This window comes from Vidua macroura, chromosome 17, assembly GCF_024509145.1.
Source record: "Vidua macroura isolate BioBank_ID:100142 chromosome 17, ASM2450914v1, whole genome shotgun sequence".
In the NCBI taxonomy this organism is placed as follows: Eukaryota; Metazoa; Chordata; class Aves; order Passeriformes; family Viduidae; genus Vidua; species Vidua macroura.
Genome location: NC_071587.1, coordinates 907,859 through 931,187, shown reverse-complemented (window position 1 = coordinate 931,187; position 23,329 = coordinate 907,859). Strand labels below are relative to the sequence as shown.

At 55.5% G+C, this 23,329-nt stretch overlaps 1 protein-coding gene and 1 long non-coding RNA gene across 4 annotated transcripts; one reads left to right on the top strand and one right to left on the bottom strand.

Annotated features, from left to right (window-relative positions):
* Nucleotides 1-416: 416 nt before the first annotated feature.
* LOC128816095 (uncharacterized) lies at nt 417-1,448 on the bottom strand. Its single transcript, XR_008439786.1, has 2 exons — nt 1,365-1,448; nt 417-716 (listed from the first exon to the last, which is right to left on the bottom strand). It is a non-coding gene; the product is annotated as an uncharacterized LOC128816095 (long non-coding RNA).
* Nucleotides 1,286-22,178, top strand: TP53INP2 (tumor protein p53 inducible nuclear protein 2). Of its 3 annotated transcripts, XM_053993375.1 has the most exons (5): nt 1,286-1,400; nt 9,970-10,300; nt 13,211-13,349; nt 13,665-13,794; nt 15,257-22,178. In XM_053993375.1, the coding sequence occupies exons 2-5, from the start codon at nt 10,177-10,179 to the stop codon at nt 15,794-15,796; spliced, it is 933 nt and encodes a 310-aa protein (XP_053849350.1). In that variant the 5' UTR covers nt 1,286-1,400; nt 9,970-10,176; the 3' UTR covers nt 15,797-22,178. The 3 variants fall into 3 exon arrangements, with proteins under 3 accessions (XP_053849350.1, XP_053849353.1, XP_053849351.1); XM_053993378.1 differs by lacking the exon at nt 13,211-13,349 and having other exon boundaries at nt 15,257-15,595; XM_053993376.1 differs by lacking the exon at nt 13,211-13,349 and having other exon boundaries at nt 13,485-13,794; nt 15,257-15,595.
* Nucleotides 22,179-23,329: the final 1,151 nt, after the last annotated feature.

Genomic DNA, 23,329 nt, shown 5'->3' with positions numbered 1-23,329 from the left:
TGTGATGATGCTGTAACTTCTGGATGCCTTCTGCAGATCATCCCCCTCTATGCCCAGCAACTTCAGCTCCTTGGGCATTCACTGAAACTGCCATGGCCAGCTCAGAATTCCCTCCACGGACATCCCAAATGAGTGGATTTTCTGCTTAGGACTGTTTCAAGCTTCAGAGGCTTCTGTTCCCCTCCTGGCAATGTGGGGTGGGAGCTCTGCAGGGTGGCAGCTCTCCTCCCAAAATGGTTTACACTCTTCTGCAAGATCCTTCAATTACAGAAGACTAAATGTTATTTAATTTGTGACCTCGTGTTGAATAAGACACAATTAAATTCTACCTCTTGTGAATTTACAATGGGGAATTCTCACCTGTGATGTCAGATGAGTCCTAACTGTTCCATGCATGACTCAGACACCCAAACGGCTCCATTAATGACTGTTTTAATAAATGTTCTATCTTTATACAGACAATATCCTGCCGTGTGACAAGCCTGGCACCATGTCAAACCATACCTTGGTGCCACGGTCAGCCCATGCCTGGGACGAAGGCAAACCTGGTGGTGCCAAGCATCCTGAGGGGTTGTGACACTCCAGGGATGTTCCTGGTGTCGTTCTTCACGAAGCCCCTGAGCCTCCTCGCAGGTGGGTAATGGTTGGGTGGCACATCCAGGGGTTTCAGCCCCCGCCCCTCATTCGTGTCCAAAATTTCTCTTTAGATGAGGCCTCTGCAGTGCAGCAGTGAGAAGGGAGTGGGTGTCTGGGAAGCCTCAAGCCTCTGTGCGGCCTTCCCTTCGGCAGGCGCCAGCACATTCCCCCGCACCCTTCCTGTCCCCCCCGCGTCCTCGGGGCGCTGCGGGCGGGACCGGACTCTTATCGCTTTTTTTTTCCAGTGGCTTCAGCTCTTAATTCCCGTCCATCTCCCTTCTCCCGTTCCCGTTGTATGTCGGTGCCGGAGCTCCCCTCTTCCCCCGCACCTCCGGGGTCTCAGCCCTTCCCCTCTACCCCAACACTCCGGGGGTCTCCAGCCTTTCCCTTCCCCCTGCGTCCCCGGGAGTCCCCAGCCCCTCGCCGCCGCCTGCCCCGGGCTCTGCCGCCTCCTCGCCGCGCGGCTCGGAGGAACCCGACCGGCCCCGGCCTCGCCCCCTCGCGTCCCCCGAGACCCCGCTCCCCTCCCGGGACCCCGGCCCCGCCCCCGGGGCGGGCCCCACCCTCCCGGCACCCCCTCCCATTGGCTGCGGCGGGGGCGGGCGGGGCCGCTTTGTGACGTCACGATCAGCTGTCGGAAGGTGCCGATTTGTGCGGGGGAGCGGCGCGCGCTCGGCAGAACTGCGGGGTCCGCACCGGCACCGGCACAGCACCGGTACCGGCACTACCTCAGCGTCTTCCGCCGCCCGGGACACGCAGGGCCGGTGAGTGTCCGCGGGACGCGGTCGGGGCCGCGCCGGGGCCGGGGCCGGGGCCGGGGCCGGGGCCGGGGGGTTGGGGCTTTGCGGGCCCGCACGGCCCGGGCGGGGCGGGGGCGGCTCGGGACCCCTCGGCTCCGGCCCCCCCGCGCCCGTTGTTTGTTTCTTCTTCACCGGATTAAGATTGGCGGTCGTTCCCCGCTCCCATTGGCTGCGCTCTGGTGACGTTGCCTCATTTGCATTTGACATTGAGACGTCACAGCGCTCCCCCCGTGTCCCGCCGTGACCCCGCCGGCCCGGGGGCGATGGCGACCGTGGCACGTGGGACTTGCCCGCGGTGGCCACTCGTGGGTGGCCCCCGTGCCCCTGCCGCGCCTGTCGCTGCTGTGGCTTTTCTCAGCAGGAAACGTGGATGTGTCTCCCCCCGTGATGTTTAGACGCTCTTCGGGTGCGAAACGTGGCGTTTTGGAAAAGGAATGTGAATATATAAATATAAGTATGTGTCAATATATGAAATATGTCACAGAATCACAGAATGAGTCGGTTTGGGTGTGACCTTAAAAATCATCTCGTTCCAACCCCCTGCAGGGGGTGTCCTGGTAGAGACACCTCCCTATACTGTATGTTATATATGTATAAAATACAGCATCTACAGTATTATATACTGCATAAAATACAGCATCTACAGTATACTATATCAAATAAATTTTTGTAGAGAATATAAATAGATGTAAATCTCTAACACAAAGTATTACCTATTTAACTTATTTCCAGCAAATCCTTGGTGCTTTGGATTTAATTCCTTCTGTCTTTAGATCTCGATTGCCTTTGTAAATCCCACCAGTTTTTATGAGAGTCAGATGTATGCTTTGATATTTTTATTCAGTTTACTTGTGCTGCCCGGGCAGGGGCCTTGCGTGGAGGGGGAGGATGCTGGCAGTGCTCAGCTGAGGTTTGTGCCTTGGGGCAACTCCACTGCATCCCAGGAGTCCCTCAGGTACCAAAGGCAGCATCTCCCTCTGCTGTTGCTGCTCTAAGGGCGCCTCCTTTGGGACAGCTCAAAAAAGTCACGTCGTAAAAGGGCAACTTTCCTCTGGATTTCATTTCTCTCACCTCAGCTTGGCTGAGCCTGACAAGCCCTGGAAACTAATGCTTCTCCCATCTGGGGGGACTCATTGTGGAAAAACTTGGACTTTGTGGAGTGTAGAAACAGGTTAAAACGGGCATTTTTGATCTTATAATTCTTTTATGCACATACATATACATATTTGTGTAGGGGAGCTACAGCTCTGCTCAGAGCACCTGAGCAAAGAGACTGACATGCCAAAATAGTGGATTAAACTCCCCTGAGGCCAGCTACAGCCAGTGCTGAAGCAGCACCAAAGAGAGCTGAGCTGGGCAGGTGCCAAGTGCTGTTGCTTGTTCGGCCAAGGTTTTGCTGGGGCAGGAAACAATCCCAGAAACCCTCCCAGAAACAGGTGTTGGGCTCTGGTACAGGACTGTGCTGGACCTCCTTTCCCAGCAGGCTTAATCTACAGAGTGCCAAGAACTGTGTGAGTGGGCTTGGAGGGAACTGCTGAGGAGCTCAGGGTTCTTGTGGTGTCGAAGTCCAGCGTACCAGCTACTGTTCAGCCTCTGTGATTTGTGGGGGCTGTAAGGCTGGGCTACTCCCCTCCCTCCCAGTGTGCAGCTCCTCAGGATGCTTCACTCCTTGGGATGCTTCACCCAGCACATCCCAGAGAGGAAAGTTCTAAAATTTCATAGCATGACTCACGGCAAATCTAAAATTTCCAAGATCCTGCCAGCCCCTGGCAGATTTGCCAGGACTGTGTGTGATGATATCAAGCAGCACGAGGTCACATTTGCCCTTGGGGTAAGGACCATTCGTGCAGCAGTGACAGAAGAGCTGCTGTGCATGCAGAGACCAGCTCTGGGAAAAACATCTCCTCATTCTGCAGGGTCCCCCTCCTTCAGGCAGGATCTGGAGGAGCATGTGGGAACTCTAGTCCCTGCTGAGACCCTGGACTGGCTGAGGAAAGCTCTTCCAGCTCCTGTCTTGGTCTGCCTTTAATAAGTAGAGTCTCATGATGAAGAGTTTTTTGGGATTTTTCAAACTGCTTGCTGCCTTCCCCCCCCCTATTCCCCTGATCTGCCATGGAAGAGGCTCTGGCTCAGCTTCAGCCTCTGTTTTGCTGGAATCAGTCTGTCTGTGCTGGCAGCACCTCGGGGTGCAGCTCTGCCCCTGTTCCCAGGGCTCCCCCAAGGGAATCCCATCCATGGCCCTGCTGGCAGAGCAATGGGATCAGCTGGACCTGTAGCACAGTCATTGTGGGACCAAATTCAGCGTTAATTCAGCCCCACCAAACTGTCCCAGGCAGGTTCCTGCCAGCTCTGGTCCCTCCCTTAATGGGGAGGGGTAGGGGACAGCCCAGGGATGAATCACTGGTCATTTCTGGGGGCAGAAATGACCAGTGAGAACTCCCCTGAGCTGCCCAGCTGCTGGATCCCCTTCTGTGTTTTGTGTTTCTGTGCCAGGTTTAGGATTTTCCTACATCCAGCACAGCGAGCCTTTGAAACGCTGGTCTAATTTAGATAAAATGAGTTGAAAATCCCATTTCCCAAGTGGGTTGGAGGAAGGCACCTGGTTTGTACCTCTGCCTCCTGCTGGGCTGACTGCTGGGGTATTCTTAGCTGTGCTGAGGAAGGGCTGCTCCCGCTGCCTGCCAGCAGCATCCCTCCTGCCGCCCAGTATTTATGGAAAGTTTCAGGGGGCCTGTTGCCATTTCCAAGGGGAGTTGCTGTTTTCTTGCACGCTGTGACTTGTGAGAGCCACCAGTCCTGGGGTGCTGCAGCTTCTGCCCCGACAAGCTCCTGGTGCATCCTGGGGCTTTGCTGCCCAGCCTGCTCCCTGTTCTTAGCTCCTGGGGTTATTTGCAGCCATGGTGACTCAGAAAACTAATTACTGTGTCGAGGTTTCTGAAGGGGAAAAAATAACTTGATGCATTGTGGTTTCCTTACTTCCACTTTAAATTTAATAGCTTTATTACCGTCTGGCTTGTTGTAAAAGGCTGTTGGACTTTCTGGAAGGATTCTGATGGACGTAATTCATTTAGAAACATGAGTGTCCCTGGTGGGCTGTCCCCTTGTGCTGGCAGTGCCTGGTTGATATGCCGAGTCAGGGGGTTTGTGGAAGCCTGGGAAGGATGACAGCTGTCCTGTGGTGGTGGCCCCAGCTCTGGCAGGGGACAGGGGGTCAGTCTGTGGTTTCTGGGGCAGCTCAGCCCCAAGGGTGTGGTATATAGGCAGTCCCCTGTGTCCTGAGCAGGGACACCTGGGACACAGCTCCCCCACAGATATGGGGCACCTACAGATGCAGGAAAGCTGGAAGAAGGGACCTGAGAGGAAGAGAAGACATCTCCTGGTCCAAACTGGTTCTGTGGGCACCACCTCTGCCTGGTGACAAGACACAGGTTGACCTCAGTCCCCTGTCAGGGACACATTTGGGTCCTTCCTGCTCTGCAGTTCCCATGGAGGCTGCCAGCCCTCCATGCCCTGGTGTAAATGGGGAAAACATTTGCTGCAGGGAAAGCAGAGGCTTTTCAAATACTGGATAAACTTCAGAGCTTGATCTGCTACCGGCTGCTCCAGCCAGAGAAGTGCTTGGTGGAACCTGCAGGGATGGAGATGGCATGTGGCCATCTCACTGGGCAGGAGCTGGCCAAGGAGTCTCTTGCCTTGTGAAGGGCTGAGCAGGTCACGCAAGCCCCCTACGATGAACTGGTGGAGGAGCTTGGTGGCTGCCAGGGAGGGTCTGGAGGGTCTCCTAGGACAGGAGCTGCTCCCTTCTAGTGGGGTGGGAGATTGCAGACTCACAGACTGGCTAGGATTGGAAGGGACCTTACAGAGCATCTCATCCCACACCTCTGCCATGGGAGGGACACGTTTCACTAACCCAGGCTGCTCCAAGCCCGGTCCAACCTGGCCTTGAACGCTTCCAGGGATCCAGGGGCTGCCACAGCTTCTCTGGACACCCTCTGCCAGGGCCTCCCCACCCTCACAGTCAAGAATTCCTTCCCAATAGCCCATCTGACCCTGCCCTATGCCAGTGGGAAGCCATTCCTTCATGTCCTGTCACTCCAGTCCCTTTTCCAAAGTCCCTCTCCAGCTCTCTTGGAGCCCCTTTAGGCTCTGGAAGGGGCTCTGAGCTCTCCCTGGAGCCTTTTCTTCTCCAGATGAATGCCCCCAGCTCTCCCAGCCTGTCCCAAAGCAGAGGGGCTCCAGCCCTTGGAGCATCTTTGTGGCCTCTCTGGACTCACTCCAGCAGCTCCACATCCTTCTGATGTTGGGTCCCCAGAGCTGGAGGCAGCTCTGCAGGTGGGGTTTCACCTGGGTGGGCAGAGGGGCAGAATCTCCTCCTCACCTCTGCCCACGCTGTGGGATCAGCCCAGGGCAGGATTGGTTTCTGGGCTGCCAGTGCCCATGGCCAGGTCACATCCAATTTGTCACCACCAGCACCCCCAAGTCCTTCTCCCAGGGCTGCTCCCCATGCACCCAGCCCCAGCCCGTGCTGGTGCTGGGGCTGCCCTGACCCAGGTGCAGGACCTTGCACTTGGCCTGGTTGAACTCCATGAGGTTCATGTGAGCTCCTCCAGCCTGCCCAGGACCCTCTGGGTGCCCCATCCCTTCCGTCTGCTGAACTGACTGCTCCACACACCTCTGTGTCATCCACAGACCTGCTGAGAGTTCTGCAGATCAGAGCTTCATCCTGCTGCTTTAACCTGAGTTTTCCAGAGACAGGGTAAAGTGAGGGGGAGGATTAATGCTCATTTTGGCCCTTGACTGCATTTTGGCCTCGCTCCTGCCTTTACCCTGCAGGTTTGATTGTAAAGGCTTTGCCAGGATCCTCCTGCAGCTCCCTGGGCACCACCATGGGGCTGGTCCTGCCACTGTAGCCCACCCGTGGCACAGACTCTCTTGCACCAGCAAACGGGTCAGGGCCACCCCACATTCCCTGGCTTGGAGTGGGTGACAGCTGGAGACTTACTTGAATTCTTTGGGGACTGATCCTTTAAAATTATCCATTTCGTGTTTTGCTCTTGGGGGAGCTTTTAATTCTCTCCCACTTCCTCCAGAGCTATGGCAGCTGCCTGTGAGACCCTGTGCCTTAACTTAAGAAGTTACATCTGGGAGAGGGGACAATCAAAAATAATAGTGTCTGTTGTGTCCTCAGAAAAGACAAATTACCTCTGGGATGGGGTGGACACCTGAGGAATCCAGGTACCTTACTTCCCTTCCTATGATTTTCTGGGGACCGGTCCCTAAGCAGGGAGGTGCCCTGAGCTGTTCCTGGGGGAACAGCTTTCCTGCTGTCCTGTGAAAGCTTTTGTCATGATTTAACAAAGGAAAACGAAAAGGTTTTGACCGTTTCAGGGGTCATTTGGCTTTGAGCTTGCTGGAGGATGAGCCCCTGGCAGGGGGCTCCCAAAGCCAGGGCTGCAGAGCACGGGAAGCACTCACTGCAGCAAGACATTCCAGGCTGACTTGTCTGCGGCAACAGGGAAAATCCCTGCCTGCTTGGGTGCTTTTCTGGGTGACCTTGCCCTGGCAGCCAAACTGGGGCCGCTGTCTTCCCCTGTCCCTGTGTGCCAGATCTTGTCCTGTGACAGATCTTGTCCCCAGCTCTGCTGTTGGGTGACATCTGGGCAACAGACAAAGAGTGACACTTGCATGAGGTAAGTCAAGAGCATTGACAGTGTCCTACTAGTGTGGTGGGCTTGGGACACAGCACAGGGGACCCTGCTGTCCCCATCCCCACTGAGGGCCTGCCTGGTGACACTGGGGTCAGCTTTGGCTCAGCACTTCTGCCAGCCTGGCAATGCCCCAGCTCAATAAGCGCATGAACCCACTCCTGGCCTCACACTGAGACAGGGCCATGGTGGCCTCAGGGGACTGGCCCCTGTGACCCCTGTGCCTGCCACGAGCTGCCCCAGGCCCTCCTGCCTGGGCACCTGGGGAGCAGCAAACAGTGGGAGGCTCTGTGACATCGCCAGCAGGAACCTGGGAGCTGTGGAGTTTCTGCCACAATTAGATATTTAATAAACTTTTAAAATAAATAGTAGTCATGTCATATGAAAAGGTATTTGCTGCCTAGGCGCAGGCTCAGGCAGGTGCCAGGTTTCCAGGCTGAGCTGGCGTGCTGAGGCCGTGGCTGTGTGCCACAGCCCTCAGGGCTGCCCAGGCGGCCTTTGCCAGCCCTGCCTGGTGGGAATGGAGGCACATGGACATCCTGTGGGAGGGAGCTCCCTGTGCTTGGAGTGGAGCACACCAGAGTGCATTCAGAGCCCAGCTGGGTGCCAGCCCCTCTGCGTGGTGTTTCCCTGACTTATGTTAATATGCTTTAATGATCCAGGTGAGGGGAGCATCTGGCTGATTTAATTGATAGCACTGGAGGGTAACAGCATGGCCGTGGTGGTGGTGGGGTCAGAGAAACAATTCTGTCGTGTCTCCGTGCCCCTCCCTGCTCAGTGCCTCCAGGGGAAGCCGGGGACCCTCTCAGGACACAGAGCAGAGTCCTCCCTGACCTCCTGTTCTTCCTGGTGAGAGTCTCCAGAAGAGACTCAGCTGAGAATCTCAGCTGAGCCATCCCAGAGTGGGAAGCTGGGCTGGAGCCCTGAGCACTGCTGTCTGCAGCAGGGCATGGCTGTGGCTCATGGTCTGCCATGTGCCTCTGGGGCGACTGAAGTCACCAAGGACCTGCCCTAGGGGACAGGTGGTATCACACTGCTGCCCTGGCCATGCCAGGGAGGGAGAGCTGGCTGTTGCAGGGCTGCTTCATGCTCCATCACTCCCTTCTGCATCTGGAAGTGTTCGAGATCAGAGCCCCTGAGCTTCAGGGGATCCCATCCTGAGGGAAGGCTCCTTTGGTTTCTCATTTTCTGCATTGTAGAGCAGATGTGGTTCCTCGCAAGGCACCTGAGAGACTGCAAAAGGCATTTCCATCCCACAGGGATGAATAAAAGAGTGCCTGAGCACCAGAACTGCAGTGCTCAGGCCAGCCACCTTCCCAGGATGCTGGGACTGGGGAAGCCATGGGGCAGCAGGGCTGAGCTAGAACTTGTCCTGCTGGAGGACTGGGGTGTCTGTGGACACATGGTGCCCCCTGTACCCTTCCCATTCCACACTGCCTGGAGCAGGTGGAGTTTCCATGGGTGGAACATCACTCAAGCTCCATGGCCCCTTGGTCGACAGGGTCCTGAACTGGGGCTTTGCCATGAAATGGGGATTTGCCCTTTCAATGCACCCACATCAGTGTGCCAAGCATGGCAGCACCCAGCTGTCCCCTCTCACTGCACTGAGCTCCTGCTGGCATTTTATGGCCTTTCTATACTCTCTTAATGTCTCTGGACCAGGAGGCACACAAATAACACACAAATGTACCTTTTGGCTGCCACTCCTGTGCCTTGCCAGGAGCTTGGCAGACATTAATGAAGTTAATGAGTGCTGACCTCCCCCTGCACTGGAGGGAATCTGCTTTCCCAGGGATACAACAGTGATGAGCTGAGCAGAGGTGAAGCAGAGACCCACAAAGGGCTGGGATGAGAGGCTGGATGTGAATAACAGTGTGTGCTGGCAGCCCAGAGAGCCAGCAGCATTCTGGGCTTGTCCTCACAGGGTGGGCAAAGGTGAAGGGGGATTCTGCCCCTCTGCCCACCCAGGTGAAACCCCACCTGCAGAGCTGCCTCCAGCTCTGGGGACCCAACATCAGAAGGATGTGGAGCTGCTGGAGTGAGTCCAGAGAGGCCACAAAGATGCTCCAAGGGCTGGAGCCCCTCTGCTTTGGGACAGGCTGGGAGAGCTGGGGGCATTCACCTGGAGAAGAAAAGGCTCCAGGGAGAGCTCAGAGCCCCTTCCAGTGCCTAAAGGGGCTCCAAGAAAGCTGGAGAGGGACTTTGGACACGGGACGGAGGGACAGGAAGGAATGGCTTCCCACTGGCATAGGGCAGGGTCAGATGGGCTATTGGGAAGGAATTCTTGACTGTGAGGGTGGGGAGGCCCTGGCAGAGGGTGTCCAGAGAAGCTGTGGCAGCCCCTGGATCCCTGGAAGTGTTCAAGGCCAGGTTGGACTGGGCCTGGGGCAACCTGGGCTAGTGAAAGGTGTCCCTGCCATGGCAGGGGGTGGAATGAGATGAGCCTTCAAGGTCTCTCCCAGTCCAAACCAGTCTAGGATTCTGTGACAATGCTGTCCTCGTCCTGCCTGCTGCCAGGAGCTTGGCATTTTTGCCTGACTTAGGCACAGTGTCTGCTCTGTCCCTGCCAGCTCCTGGGGATGGGTCTCCTGGGACACCCCACCCACCAAGATGGGGCCACAATGGGGCTTGATGCAGGTGGGGGCTGCAGGGCACAGGCACCCAGTGCTGCTTTGGATACAGCACCAGCTGGGACAGCTCATGGCACAGATCAGTGCCAGAGGCACCTTTTTGCTGTCCCCTTGAGCCCATCCGAGCCCCTGGGATGCAGGAGGGCCACACTGCCAGCCTGTTTTAATGGGCTGTTCCTTTTTCTTTCCCTTTTCCAGGCCTTTGCACTGAAGCCAAGTGAAGCACCTCACAATTGCACTGTACACCACTCAGCTGTGATTCCTCTGGCAGCCAAACATCTCTGTCACTGACACCTCGAGGGCTCTTTCTCCCCTCCCTGCCCATCTCTCCTGTGTCTGTGCCTGGAAGCTGGTGCCCAGCAGTAGCTCTATCTCCTTGTCCATCCTGTTGGACTGCTCCCCACCATGTTTCAGCGTCTCACCAGCCTCTTCTTCAGTGACAGCAACACACCAGAGGGCCTGGAGGAGCCCAAACCCTTTGTCGAGGAAGAGGAGGAGGAGGATGGCTGGCTCATAATTGATCTTGCAGGTGAGCAAAGCAACAGAACTGTCTTCCCACAGCCTCTGCTGCACCTTGTGCAAACCCTTGTATCAGCAGATGAGCTTACATCACATGGGAACAGCTCTGCCCTTCATTTTTTCTCCCCTGGTCCCCATGCTCTGCCCGTGGTGCCCAGCTCTGTGGTCACTGCAGCAGCCCCTGACCTGCTCCTCCTTTTTCCCTTCCCTCTCCCAGTGATGGTTCTCAACTTTCTGCCAGTGTGGAAGCAGCATCAGCATCTCCAGCTGGGGTTGCTGCTGCCCAGAAGCCCCCAGGTGCCTCCATGCCAGGAGGGGAGCCTGGTAAGGCAGGGATATCACCCAGAGTTTTGGGGTGATCCTGCCCACGGGGATCGGTGGAGTGGGGGGCCCAGCCCTGGCAGGCTGGGCACTGCCATGGCCTGGACTGTGCCCTGGACAGCAGCACTTTTCCAGGAGGAGACAAGCTCAGCTCCTCCCTGTCCTGCCCCTGCTGAAAGCAAACTAGGAGCCTGTTCCCCTGGGAGACCAAAGTCCTGGTGGGGAGGCATGGGGCTGTCCCCATGGGAGGGCAGGTGGCAGTGGTGCCTGCCTGTTCCAGCTGGGGATGTGCACCAGAGAACTGGCCATGTTTGGGTCATTTGAGAGGAGTAAATCTCAGCTCCATGGGCTGGTTATCTTCCCGAATTATTCCCATTGTCCATGCCAAGCACAAGGGATGTTCGGCACCAGGTGCCTGTACCTAGAGAGCCCACAGGGCTCCCCATTCCCAGAGCCATCCCGAGCCCTGTGTAACACCAACCAGCCAGATTGAATTCCTCCTGTGCAGATCTTCTCCAGCTCTGTTCAGACCTTGGGAGTTTCTGTTGTAGATTGATGAGTCAGCCAATTGCAACGATGTTTTTATGACCTTTTCCTTGCAAATCCAGCAGCAATCAGAGACAAACCCTCCTGCCTGTGCAGGAGCTCCTGATGGCTGTGCTCTGCTTTGGTAGCCCCTGGTTGGTTGTGAGGCCCCAGCTTAGGAGACCACAGATGTATCCTTCAGGTTTAGGAGGAGGGGTTTGTCCTCCCCCTTGCAGGCAGCAGGTCTCTGAGCAGATGTTCTCTGCCTGTTCCTCATGCTTGTTTTTGTTATTCAGGTTATTCATTAGGCTTTTTTTCCCATATGCAGTGACTTGGAGAGGGGACCAGAGCAGGGACAAGACTGAGATGGGGGACAGGGCCAGCCCCATGCCTGGTGGGAGCACTGGAGAGCTGCTGGAGGTGATGGGTGGTGTGGGCATGGGCAGCTGTGGAGGCTTCCTTGTCCTCTGGGCATTCAGGTGACTGTCCAGGGAGGGTCACGGCAGTGCCATGGCAGGGGGTTGTTGCAAGGAGGTCCCTGGAGCAGTGGGCACACAGCTGCCATGTGTCAGGGCCAGCTGGCAGCAGCTGCAGCGAGCCTAAGGCATGCCAGGAGGAGCCAGGAGCTCCCCCAGCCAGAGAAATGCTATGCTGTGCCCTGATCCCTGGGTGGAGGCTGCAGATGGCTCAGAGGGGAGCAGAGCTTGACTCTGGCACAAAACACTCCCACATTTTCCCAGTGAAGTGCCTCGACTCTCGGTGCAGCGCTGGCTTCCAGCAGGGTCTGCCTATGAATGGCACCCTGCTGCTGATTCAGCTGCAAGTCTGTTCCCACAGCAGTCCCTGAACAGTGGGGGACCAGTTTCTTTCAGCCCTATTTCTGGGGCTTGAGTTATAGCAAACACTCCAAGAACCAAACCTGGAGCCCCATCTTTTCCCTTGGAGCTGTGGTGGCCAGCAGCAGCTCCCAGCCTGTCTCCCTCCCAGCAGCAGAGAGGCAGCCTAGGGAGCCTCTGGATTCAGCCTCTGTCAGCCTGGTCATTGCCCCCTGTGTTGCAAAATGCACCCGAATTACTCAGGCCTTCCTGGAATGTTTCTGATGCTACTCCTGTCCCCTTGCTTAGCCTGGCCCCGCTCAGCACCCGGGAAAGCATTTCCCAGGATGTGGCTGCATCACTGAGGTACTTGAGGATCCCAAAATACTGCTTTGTGACATTTAACCCCACCTTGGCAAGGGATGGGCACAGTGCCCAGGATGATCTCTGTGCCCTGTTGTGGGAATGCTGCTCCAGCCGAGCTCAGTGGCTGTCCCTAGGCTGACAAACAATCTCCAGCCCGGCATGTTAACAGCTATTAATAGGCTGATATCTTTTGACCTGGAGAAAGACATTCTCATGTTTGCAAGGCCAACTGTGGCCTGTCCTGAGCCCTGGGCTGGGGCATCAACTGCAGGAGGAGCTGGGGATGCACCGAGCCAGGAAAACCCAGCCCCATGCTCTGTTTCTCCACACAAGAGCAGTTTCATCTGTGCTTCCTCCTGGTCCCTCATCCAGCTGCAGGGTCCATGTAGATACTGCACTGCCTCCTCCCTCACCAGTTCCCTCAAATCCCCCTGATGAGCCTGGGAATGGGTGTGGGCATCCCCACATTTGGTGCATGCTCCCTGCCCATTACAGCACCAGAAATTCCAAGCACAGGCAGCCTAGAAAAGCACTGGCCCAAGTGCTGCTGCCAGGTAGAGGTGAGGAAGGGAAGGCATGGGAGTCTTGGAGGGTGTCAGCTTCTAGATCAGCCACTCAAAATTTGGCCTATAACAGGCTGGAGTTTGAAGGCACTGTGAAAACCTTTGCTGAAGAATTTATTCCCATGATTTCTTCCAGAGAAAAGGTGTGGACTGTTTTTCTGCTGTGTGGGCTTGTTTTCCGTGTTTGTGGAGTGCTGGTGGTGTTTGTGAGCACCGGCGTGTCGGCGTTCTCCCGGCACGGCCCGGCTCTGCCCGGCCCGGCTCAGGTGCCATCAGAACAGGGAAAGCAGCGTTTTTCACTGCCTGGACTTCTTCTCTCCTTTTGAGAAGGAAAAAATCCATTGCTGCAGCAAGCCCTGCTGGTGTCCCAGCGCTGTGGCTCAGCCTGTCCAAGCAGAGCCGTTTCCATGTCGGAGCGGGGGTTCTGGCCGAGGCGCGGCGCGGGCCCGCGGGTAGCGGCGTGCTGGCGGTGGGTGTCTCTCGCACTAACGATGCCCCTTTCTCTCCCCTTCCCTCCCTCCCTCCCTCCCTCCCTCCCCACTGTACATGGTGTGTGTGTGTGTGTCCCCGCTGCGCCCCGCATGGCTCTGCATCCCCGCCCCAGGCAGCCGTGCCCGCCCCGGCGCCGCCCGCCGCCCGGCTGCTGGCGGTACCGGGCGCTCGGCGCGACCCCGCCTGACGCCCCCCGGTCCGCCACCGCCACGGGCTGCTTCCCCGGTTCCGGCCGGTCCCTGCTTGATGGACGAGAGTTGGTTTGTCACCCCTCCCCCCTGTTTTACTGCAGAGGAGCCCGGCCCCGACAGTGTGGGGAGCAGCCCCATGGAGGACCTGCTCATCGAGCACCCCAGCATGTCCGTCTACGTCACCAGCACCCTCGAGGTGGATGGGGAGGGCCCCGAGGACGATGCTGCAGAGTGAGTGCACTGTGAGGGTGTTGGGGGGCCAGCAGCCCCAGCACCCACTGAGGGACCAGGGGTGGATGGTCAGTCTTGCCATCCCAAATCCTCACCTACACCCAGAAATGTTTCACCCATGGCCATAGTGTGGCAGTGGGGGACATCAGTGTCCCTATGCCCACCTCAGGGAACACTCTGCAAATCTGGCAGGTCGCCTCAGCTGGCAGCCCCCGAGTCCCAAAATCCTCCGCTAAGGGGTCTCAGTAGCATATTCGGATGGCCATGGCTGCAGGACACGAGCTTGGCACGGGGCTGTGCTGGGAGAGGGCTATATTCATCTCCCCTGCCCTTAGCAGGGTCTCCTGGCATGGTCACCTCTATCAAGGCCACTCCTGCCGATGCTACCCATGTCAGTGCCACCTGTCACCCTGCCACCTGTCCCGGGGGAGTTTGCCAGGCAGGGCTTACACCGGAGGATTGCATAGGCATGGCCTGAGCAAAGCAAGCCCAATGGGACAGGGTGGCCTTTGGGCACAGTGGCTCCCTGAAGACCCCTAGGTCCCTCAGGCAGGAGGGTGCTGCAGCCCCCCTCAACCCCCCACCTGTCCCCAGACTGGCCCAGCAAGGGGGTGGGTATCCCACAGTTTTGGGGAGTGGGACACTTCTCCTTGCCCCAAACCCCAGCTTAGCAGTGGGGAAATTAAACAGAAATGCCCCAATAGCCCCTTTGCTCCCCCAAGCCTGTGGGCTGGAGCCTTCCACACCTATTCCTGGGCCCACATCCTGGAGCTCTGCCCTCCCCCCAGGGCTGCTCTTCCCTGCCCAGCAGCCTCCAGGGAAAACCTGGAGCATGGTGCCGGACAAGCCCTGCCTGCCACCGTGCCATGGGGTCCCTGCTCCCCCCCCCATTCCCAGCCCTCCAACAACTCCCCTGAAGCCCCTCGGTGGGGCAGGGGAGGAGTAAGAATTTGGGGTGAGCTTTGCTCCAGGCCAGGAGACACTGTTCCTGGTTAGGGGACAGCATTCCTAGTTGGGGGTTGCTATTCTTGGCTAGAGAACACCATTCCTGGTTAGGTGACACTGGTCCTGGCTAGTGGACACCATTCTTGTCTAGGTGACACCATTCCTTCAGGACTTCTCTCTTTCCAAAGTCTCCCTGAGGGCCAGAGCTTGATGTCCAGAGCTTCAGGAGCGCCTCAGTGCTGGAGGGGGCAGAAAGGGTTAAAGGGAACCTGAGACTAGCTAAGGCTCCAAAGGGGTCACAGTGGGATGGAGACAGCCCAGGCTTAAGGGACGCGAGCACAGTGGAGTTTTTGGTGGTGTCTTTATTTTTTCGGGTGTCCCAGAGCCTGCCTTGCTGGAGCATCGCTCCGCTCGGCAGGCTGTTGGGGCAGGAGAGCCGTGGGGCAGTAGGGCCGTGCCGGAGGTCGGTGCCCGGTGTCCCCGCGGTGCTGTCGCGCTGACCCCGCTGTCTCCGCAGGGACGTTGCGGAGCCGCGGCCGGAGCCGCCCGTGGCGCAGCGCGGCCGGGCGCTGGCGGTGAAGGCGGCGGCGCTGGACAAGGCGGGGCAGGCGCAGCGGGCGCAGCGGGCCAAGCAGCTGGCGGAGCGGCAGCGCCTGGCCCAGAAGGCGCTGCAGCGGCAGAACAGGGCCCGGCAGCGCCCGCCCCGCCGTGCCAAGCAGCTCCCGGGGGCCTTCGTCCACCAGCCCAGCCAGCGCCACTGCAACTACTGACCTCGCTCCGCCGCCCAGGGGCTCCCCCCGGCCGGCCCCGGCCCCGGGACCGGCCCTCACGGACACCGGGGACACGGCGGCGGCTTCACTCCACACCCCGCGCCCGCACGCCTGACCCGCACTCCTCATCTTCCTCCTGTACCCTCACCGTGCCCCTCACCCTCGATGCCGTCTGGGTCACGATACCTCGGAGCCGCCGGCATGGAGGGCCATGCTACCCCTCCCCGGCTGCCTCGGCAGCCTTCACGCGGGAAATCAGAATTCCCCCTGAAATCACCTCTTCCTGAAATCCACCTGTTCCTGGTGAAACCTGTTTGTCCTGATAAGCCTGTGACATCAGTGCCTTTCCTCACATCACGACTCCATGTACAGCCTGGCTGGGATGTCACAGAGACATTGTGTGGAAGTGACAAGAGCAATGAAGCCACAAGATTTGTGATTTTTAAGAAAATCTCATCAATGACACTAAATAATGCTTCCGCCCTGCAAAACCAGCAAATATTCCTCTCCCTCCTTGATTTCTTAGCTACATTTTACCATGATAACATAACGCCCCACTGCCAGTCCTGAAGGGGCTTGTGGTTGAAAGCGCTGGTGGAATCTCCGTGGCTGAGTAAGCCAGGCAGCTCCTGGTGCCTCACGGTGTTTTTTTTTTTTTAATCAACCTTAAAATGAATCTCAGGAATCAAAGCACCGTCCCAGCGCCGTGCCAGAGCCCTTGCCTACCATGCCAGGAGGGGTGGCCAGCCTGGGGTGGCATCACTGTGGCTGGTGGTCCCATCTGAGCGAGCCCTTTGGTCCTGGAGCCAGTCGCCTGCCCCAGCCACACCTGTATCCCCATGGGTACGCCTGTACATGTGTGTGTATATTTCTCTCTGTACCTGTACACTCAGAAGAGCATTGTAAAGCTGAGGGTTGCTGTCTGCCTGTTGTTATCCCCAGGAGGGGAGATGAGGCAGGGGTCTGCACAACTTCCCCGAGGTGGCCAAAGCACGTCCGTGGTGGTGGTGAAGAGATGCTGAAGAGGAGGCCAGAGGGAAGAGGCTGAAAGTAAGGACAAAGATGGATCTGGTAGCTACTGCAATGGGTTGGGATGGGGCAGGCCTGAGTGAGAGGATTGCTGTAACAGGAGCTGTGACAGAGGCATCTTCTTTCCCCACTAAAAATGGTATCCTTTCCCGTGAAGGGCCAAATTCCACTGCTAGGCAATGCTAATTTTTAATGCCAATCCCTCCCTCTCTCCATGATGGACTCCTTCTGTCTTTGGAAGAACATGGTCCAGGTTTTTCACTGGCTCCAGCACCAGCTGAGACAGCTTCAAATCCAGCAGAAATTTGCTGATCTGCCCCCAGTTCGCTCCTTTTAGGAACTGGTTTTGCACCCTGTGCCCTGGGAAAGCGTCCTGCTCATGACCAGATCACAGCCTGGATTCCCACCCTCTGAGACAAGAAATACCCCCACAACACTCCAGAAAATTCTGATTTTGCCAGAGGTTCTTCCACTCACCATGTTGCATCCCTTAATATCAGCTGGGGACCTCAGCTGAAAGAATTGTGGTGAGCCCAAACTGAGACAGCTGATAGTTATTAATTCTTTTAATAAGATTAAAGCCAAAATGAACCTTCTTAGTCGCAATAGCCCCTAGCTCCGGGCCAGGGAGCCTGGACCGTTGTAGCCAGCTGCTGCTGCTCACCTGCTGCATTTCCCCTTCATTCCACTGCCTCGGCTTTCCCAAAAGCGCAGAGCTGGGCAGCTGCAGAGTGGTGCATCCCGAGAGGTGGAACTCCGTGCCCTCGCCATGGCTCTGCCCTCCTCGGGCCTCACCACCTCCTCTGTCCCTCGCCCGACCTGAGACCACACCGAGATCACCCTGCTGGTGAAGAGACTGAAATCTCCTGACTCCAGGGGAGCGTTTACATACTTTGGCTTCCTGGGCTTCACACTCAATGCCTTTTTTGCCCCTGCAGTGATGCCTGGGATGGAGTGGGAGCAGGGCACGTGCAGGGACAGTGGCACAGGTGCTGTGGCAGCAGGCAGGGGCTGAGCCCGGGTGTCTGATGGGTGCTGCCCTCCCATCCCCGCTGGAGGCACCACTCTGTGGCCGCTGGCAGCAGCATTGGAGGAAGCATTTTCTCCCTGGCCCCAGCACACATCAAGATGGGGAGAAGCCAAGCACTGTCCAGCCCCCAGCTTGGTCTCCACTACAAATTCTCCTGCTGCCAGTTCCTCTGGAGCACTCCAGAAATCAGAGGCTGGCTGTGACCCCTCTGCCGCCTTGGCAGCTCCCAGAGGAACAGGCTGGGGGAGCAGTAGCCCTGAGGCAGATCCTGCCATGTCTCACCTGCCAGGCTCTCCCGTGCCTGCCCAAATGCTGGAGATGGTACCCCAGGAGAAATCGTTATGGAAATCCTCCCGTGCACCCTTCTCATCTGGTGTGAGCCAGCAGCCCTTGGCCGTGTTCCTGGGGGACTTGTCTCAGCCTGGCACTGCCACCAGCACCCAGCCCCCAGCCTCCAGTGCCCATTTCAAACAGGTGATCTTCTTCCTCTGTCCTGGTTTTCAGAAGCAAATTCAAACTCTTTCTGTGCCAGTCTGAGATGTCTTTCATCACTCTGTGCCCAGCCAGCACAGGAGATGAAGCAGAACTATTACCATGCTTTATATCCAGAGTATGTTTATAAAGAATTAATAAATTATTAATAATGTTTTCATGAAGAAGTTAATCCAGACCCTGAGCCTCTGGAGGGTCAGCAGAGTGCACAAACCACAGCAAATGAGCTCCTGCAAGTCCCCTCTGTTGTTTGCACTCTTGCCGTCTATTAATACCTAACACTCACCTGCCAACCCTTGCAAGGCGACTGTCACTCCCAGTGTGACCCACCCTCCCTGTGTTCTGGTCAGCCTGTGCTTTGCAGAAGACCTGCAGTGTTCTGCTCCTGCCCAGCACCAAGCACAAGGCCTGGCCTGGTCCCAGGCATCCTGCCCAGTGCTGCCAGAGCAAGAAAACCCCTTTTGACTGAGGATTTTTGTCTCCTCAAATTTAAAACAAATGAAAGGTGCTTAAAAACTGAGAACTTCCTGTGTGTGCACCCGTTTGCATGTGTAGATATTTCACAGCCCAGTGTGGGTGTTCAGTAGCTTGTTTTGGTTGAAGTTTTTAGGGGTTTGTTGGGGTTTTTTTTTGCACCCAGTATTTGTGATGCACTGTGTGGTGCTTCCAATGGGAAGATTCTGGTTTGCAGGGAGCTCTTGAGCTTGTCCTGCTGGACAGGTGGGGTGAATTTTGCTTTCTTTTTTGTACTTGTGTAGGGGGAAACTACAGCATGGACTCAGGGAGAAACCGATCTGTTAGGGTCTTTAAAATGTCTTTTCCCCAGGCTTCTCTGTTAGAATGTGGGGTTTGGTTCTGGCATGCTGCAGGGATGTGGCCTCTGGCAGCACGTGGTGGTGACAGGAGCTGCAGGGTGCTCTGACACTCCTGTGTGAAAAAGAAATTGTGGCCATTCGTGATGGGATCATTCCTGGGCTGCAGCCCCTCTGTTTGTTCATGACCTGAAAATTCACCTTTACAGGCGAATGTGGCTGGTCCCTTTTTAGATTGGCTTGTGAACAACCAAGTATGGATTTTCAGCACTGAGCCTCCTAGGGTTTGGGAAGTGCAGCAGGACTGTGTGTTATGACCTGACCCACCACAGCACTGGGATCAGGGGACAACCAGGATGGGGAAGCCATTGAAATGATCACCTGGGGAAATGGTGATGCAGGCAACTGAAAGAAATTTCTGTATTTCTTTCAATGAAAGCATAAAAAGGGGAAGAATTCCCAGTGGAGAGGCCTGGGCAAATCCCTGTTCTGTAAATGCCAGCTTTGCTGGGCAGTGTGTCAGTGCTGGGCTCAGACACCTGAGCTGGCTCCAGCCCCAGCTCAGCTTCCCAGCCCCGTACTGGACTCGCAGGCTTGGGGGCAGCAGGGCACTGGGGCAGGCTGGGACAGTGCTCTCAGCAATGGCTGGAGCTTGTGAGACCCTTATAGAGGAAGAATCTTTCCACCACTGAAGGGCCCGTGGCGCAGGGATCTTCTCCAAGTAAGATTTGCCTGGTTCTGCTCTGGCTGCCACATCCCAGCGTGAGAGATATATCCTCCAAGCGTGGTGGGATCAGGAGGGACAGCCCTGCTGGAGAAGTGCCACCTTTTGGGCTGCACCAGGGCCCCCAGGCCTCCAAGGCTGTGCTTGCTGCACTGGCCAAACTTTGGCCACGGCACTCTCCGGACCCCTACACCAGCAGCCACAACAAAGTTCTCGCACCGAATTCTGGCTCTGGCTTGGCACCACAGGGCTGGAGCGATGCCAAGAGAGTAGGGGCAAAAGTCCTCCTCACCTGTTGCTCTGAAACTTGCACTCACAAATGCTCTTTCTAAGAAACTCTGCTGCAAAAGCTTGGTCTGGAAGGAAAACGATTCTTTCCATGGGAGTCCACGCTTCCTTCTCATTGTGCAGAACATAAATGCATGGCTCATCCCAAAGATCACTGCTGTGGGAATCTTCTCTCTTTTAAGGGTGTTTCTAATCAATAATTTTACATTTACATCATACTAGTTCTTTTTCCTCTTCTATTCAGCCTTAACGGGGAGCAAAATACCCACTTAAATGTCTTACCACACCAGTAAGAAAAAAAAAAAGAAAAGATAAAAAAATACTCCAGTGAGGGTATAGGCTTGAGTCCCACAGCTTTGCAGTTGCCCCTCTGGATCAGTATCAATTATATTGCCCTGCATAAAGTGGAAATTAAAGTTAATGTGAATTTATTGAAAAACAAGTGAGTCCCCAAAGATCAAACATCTAATAATTAGGAAACACTAAGAAGACATAAGTCACCTCAAGTCAAGAGAAATGGTTCTCAGCATATCTCAGAAGGCAGCACCGAGCCCCACTGCCCTGGGAATGGCTGCTGGCAGTCCTCGAGTCTTCCCTGAGTCTCTGGGCCAGGAGGCCATCCATGTCCAGCTGGTGCCACAGGGACTCTCAAGCCACCAGGGATTGTCAGCTGCCACCACTCCCAGCCTCCAGTTTGCTGCTCCTCCTTTGCTGCATGCACTCAGCAATAGCTGCTGGTGGCAGGAGGGAAGCATCGGCACCCCAGCATCCCCCCAGCTTCTCAGAGCTTCCCCCCCAAGCCCTTCTCCACCACTGGACTGTGGTGACCTCCTCAGCACAGCTGCTGGCAGGGACCAGAGCCTGAGGAGGGACATCCATGGCACTGGCAGCCCCCACTCCCAGGGGACTGCCACAGGCAGACCTACCAGGGACAGGAATGGGCCTTAAAAGGGGATGATCCCCTCAGGGCTTTTTCTTCTTCAAAGTGAAGCTTCCCACCTCTCAGATCTGCTCCATACAAAGTCAGTAACCTCCTCTTGTCCTCATGGGCTCCATCCCTGTCCCATTCCCATCACTGGAGCAGCTGCCATAAGTTGCCTGAATGTGGCTGTAGGAGCTGGATGCAGCAGTGGGAAGGGCTCTGCCTGCCTGAAGAATCCCTTCTTAGCTGAGAGGTGTCCTCAGCCCCACTGGAGATTCCACCTTCTCCTTGCTCATCTCCAGGATCCCGGAGCATTCCCCAGCCATGGGCTCTGGACAGCTGGACATGCTTGGCCGGGAGGTCTCCCTGTTCCATCAGCCTTTCTTTTTGCTTCTTGAAAACGTTTGTCATTAACTAAACCCATAACGCTCTCCCTTGGAGGAATGAGGATGACGAGGATGAGCAGCTTTATTTAACAGCAAAGGTGGCTTTTATGTGTGATCATCTTTTCAGTTCTGTGCAGAGTGGTGACACCCAAGTGTGTCCCCTGTCACTCATTCTGAGCTGATACTCCTGGGCTGGCCAGGGGGTTGCTTTTCCAACTCCATATTTTTTACAGGGATGCTGCCCCGTGCTCCAGAGCATGAAAAGAGCTGCTAAGCTTTCACTATGTTGCAGCTAAACCTATGTTGTTGTTTCCTGAAAATCCTTCTGCCTTCCACTCTGACCCTATTTCATTGCATGGCGGGGGGAAGATTTTATTCTCTGCAAATGGAGGGGAAAACAGCGCAGTAAATTCTAAGTGTAGCTTAAAAATGGGTTGCACAGTGGAGCCCAAGGCTCCTCTGCTCTTTCACATTCACCTCATGTACCCTTGCTGGGGAGCCGTGAGCAGCTGTGCCCAAGTCTCACTGAATTCTTATCCTCAGCATTGTGCTTCAGGAAGTCTGGGGATGAGGGAGCAGCACAAGGTGTAGCAGTAAACCAGTGAAATTTCCTCTTGTGTCAGAACTGTCCTTCTACAGAGCCACTGAGCACTGCAATATTCTGTGTGTATCCATCCCTGGTACCTGCTTGTGAAACTCTTGCCCACACATTACCCTCCCCCAAGTGGGACTGACTGACTGTACATGTGCCTTCACCCTTTTTCATGGTTTGGCATCTTTTTTTAACACAATTACAGAACTTGAATAAATCACTGAACTGCAGTTACAAGTCCTATGCAAGAGGTGACCAGGGAGTCAGTTTTCAGTATTTCTGTGTTTCTGTGTTGTTTTCAAAGTCACTGTGGGGTTTTTAAGAGAACCCCAACAGAATGAATGCCCTAGAAATATTTTTTTCCTTTTTTTTTTCTTTTTTTTTCTTTTTTTTTTTTTTTTCTAAAAAGCATTTAGCATTTTGGATATACTAAATCTCTTAGGCAGCTTTGAAAAGCTCTAAACCCCAGTTGCTCACCGGGCTGCATTTGGAGAGTGAGCAGGAGCAGCACGATGGATGCAGGAGTGCCAGGACAGATGGCCCTTCCATGGTTGGAAAGGTTGCCTTAAGCCTTCCCTGAAATGCCCTGGACAATGTTCCCGTGCCCTCCTTCCCGCCTGTGCCCGGGGCAGCCCGGGCAGAGCAGCTCCCGCCCCGGGCTCTGCCTTACACGTGGCACAGCCACCACAGGGGATCGGGAGAAGAGGGAGAAACCAGCCCCACGTTTTCTACATCACCTGTGCTGTAGGACTGAGACCTCGTCTGGAACTCGAAGCTAACGAAATCCGTCCTTCTTGTGTGTTGTATGTTCAGTTGGTGTAAGCAGGGTTCGTAGGGAAGGGGTGTCTCCTCCTCGTAGGACATTGTGTAAAACATTTGCCGTGTGTCGACTGCCTGGGACACATTGTGTAGTGTGCCTGTGTGTGTGTAACCTGGTTTTGGTTGTTAGGTTGTAATGCTGTCTCTTGACTGAAAAAAAAAATCTAATATAAAGAAAAATCACAAAGAAATAAATATATATATATATATATTTAAAATCTATTTTATGTGTATTCCTCTAAAGTAAATCTGTCTGCAAAATGCTTTGTTTTTTTAGAAATGCTTTTAAAAAAATCAATGGTTTGAGAGACAACAGAAAAACATCCCCTTTGAAGACAAGGACACACAGGAGAGGGGATAGCACAGGCTGAGGAGTTGGAGGGGATTTTTTCCCCCTCCCCATTACCAAACCTTACATTTCAGCAGATAATGACAGAGCTAAAGCAGATGTTGATTGCCCTGAGAAAATCCCAGATCAGCCAATCACTGCAGCATCATCTGTTTCTCCAAGCGCAGTGTGAGATGTTCTCAGCACCCATGAGAGGCAGAGATGCCTCCAAGGTGCTTAAGGGCTTGGAGATGAGAAGCTGAGAACTGGGACTGCCCAGCCTAGAGGAAGTTCAGGGAGATCCTGCCCACATCAGATTACTGATGGGGGGAGTGCAGAAAACAGCTGGAACATTCTCAGTGCAGGTACAGGGTGAAAACACAAACTGAAGTAAAAAA

What these genes read in the sequence shown, in the direction of transcription:
- TP53INP2 (XM_053993375.1), top strand. Translation starts at nt 10,177, where the DNA reads ATGTTTCAGCGTCTCACCAGCCTCTTCTTCAGTGACAGCAACACACCA. An exon ending in CGGGTAGCGGCGTGCTGGCG is followed by an intron (nt 13,350 to 13,664) that starts GTGGGTGTCTCT and finishes GTTTTACTGCAG; the next exon opens with AGGAGCCCGGCCCCGACAGT. An exon ending in CCCGAGGACGATGCTGCAGA is followed by an intron (nt 13,795 to 15,256) that starts GTGAGTGCACTG and finishes CTGTCTCCGCAG; the next exon opens with GGACGTTGCGGAGCCGCGGC.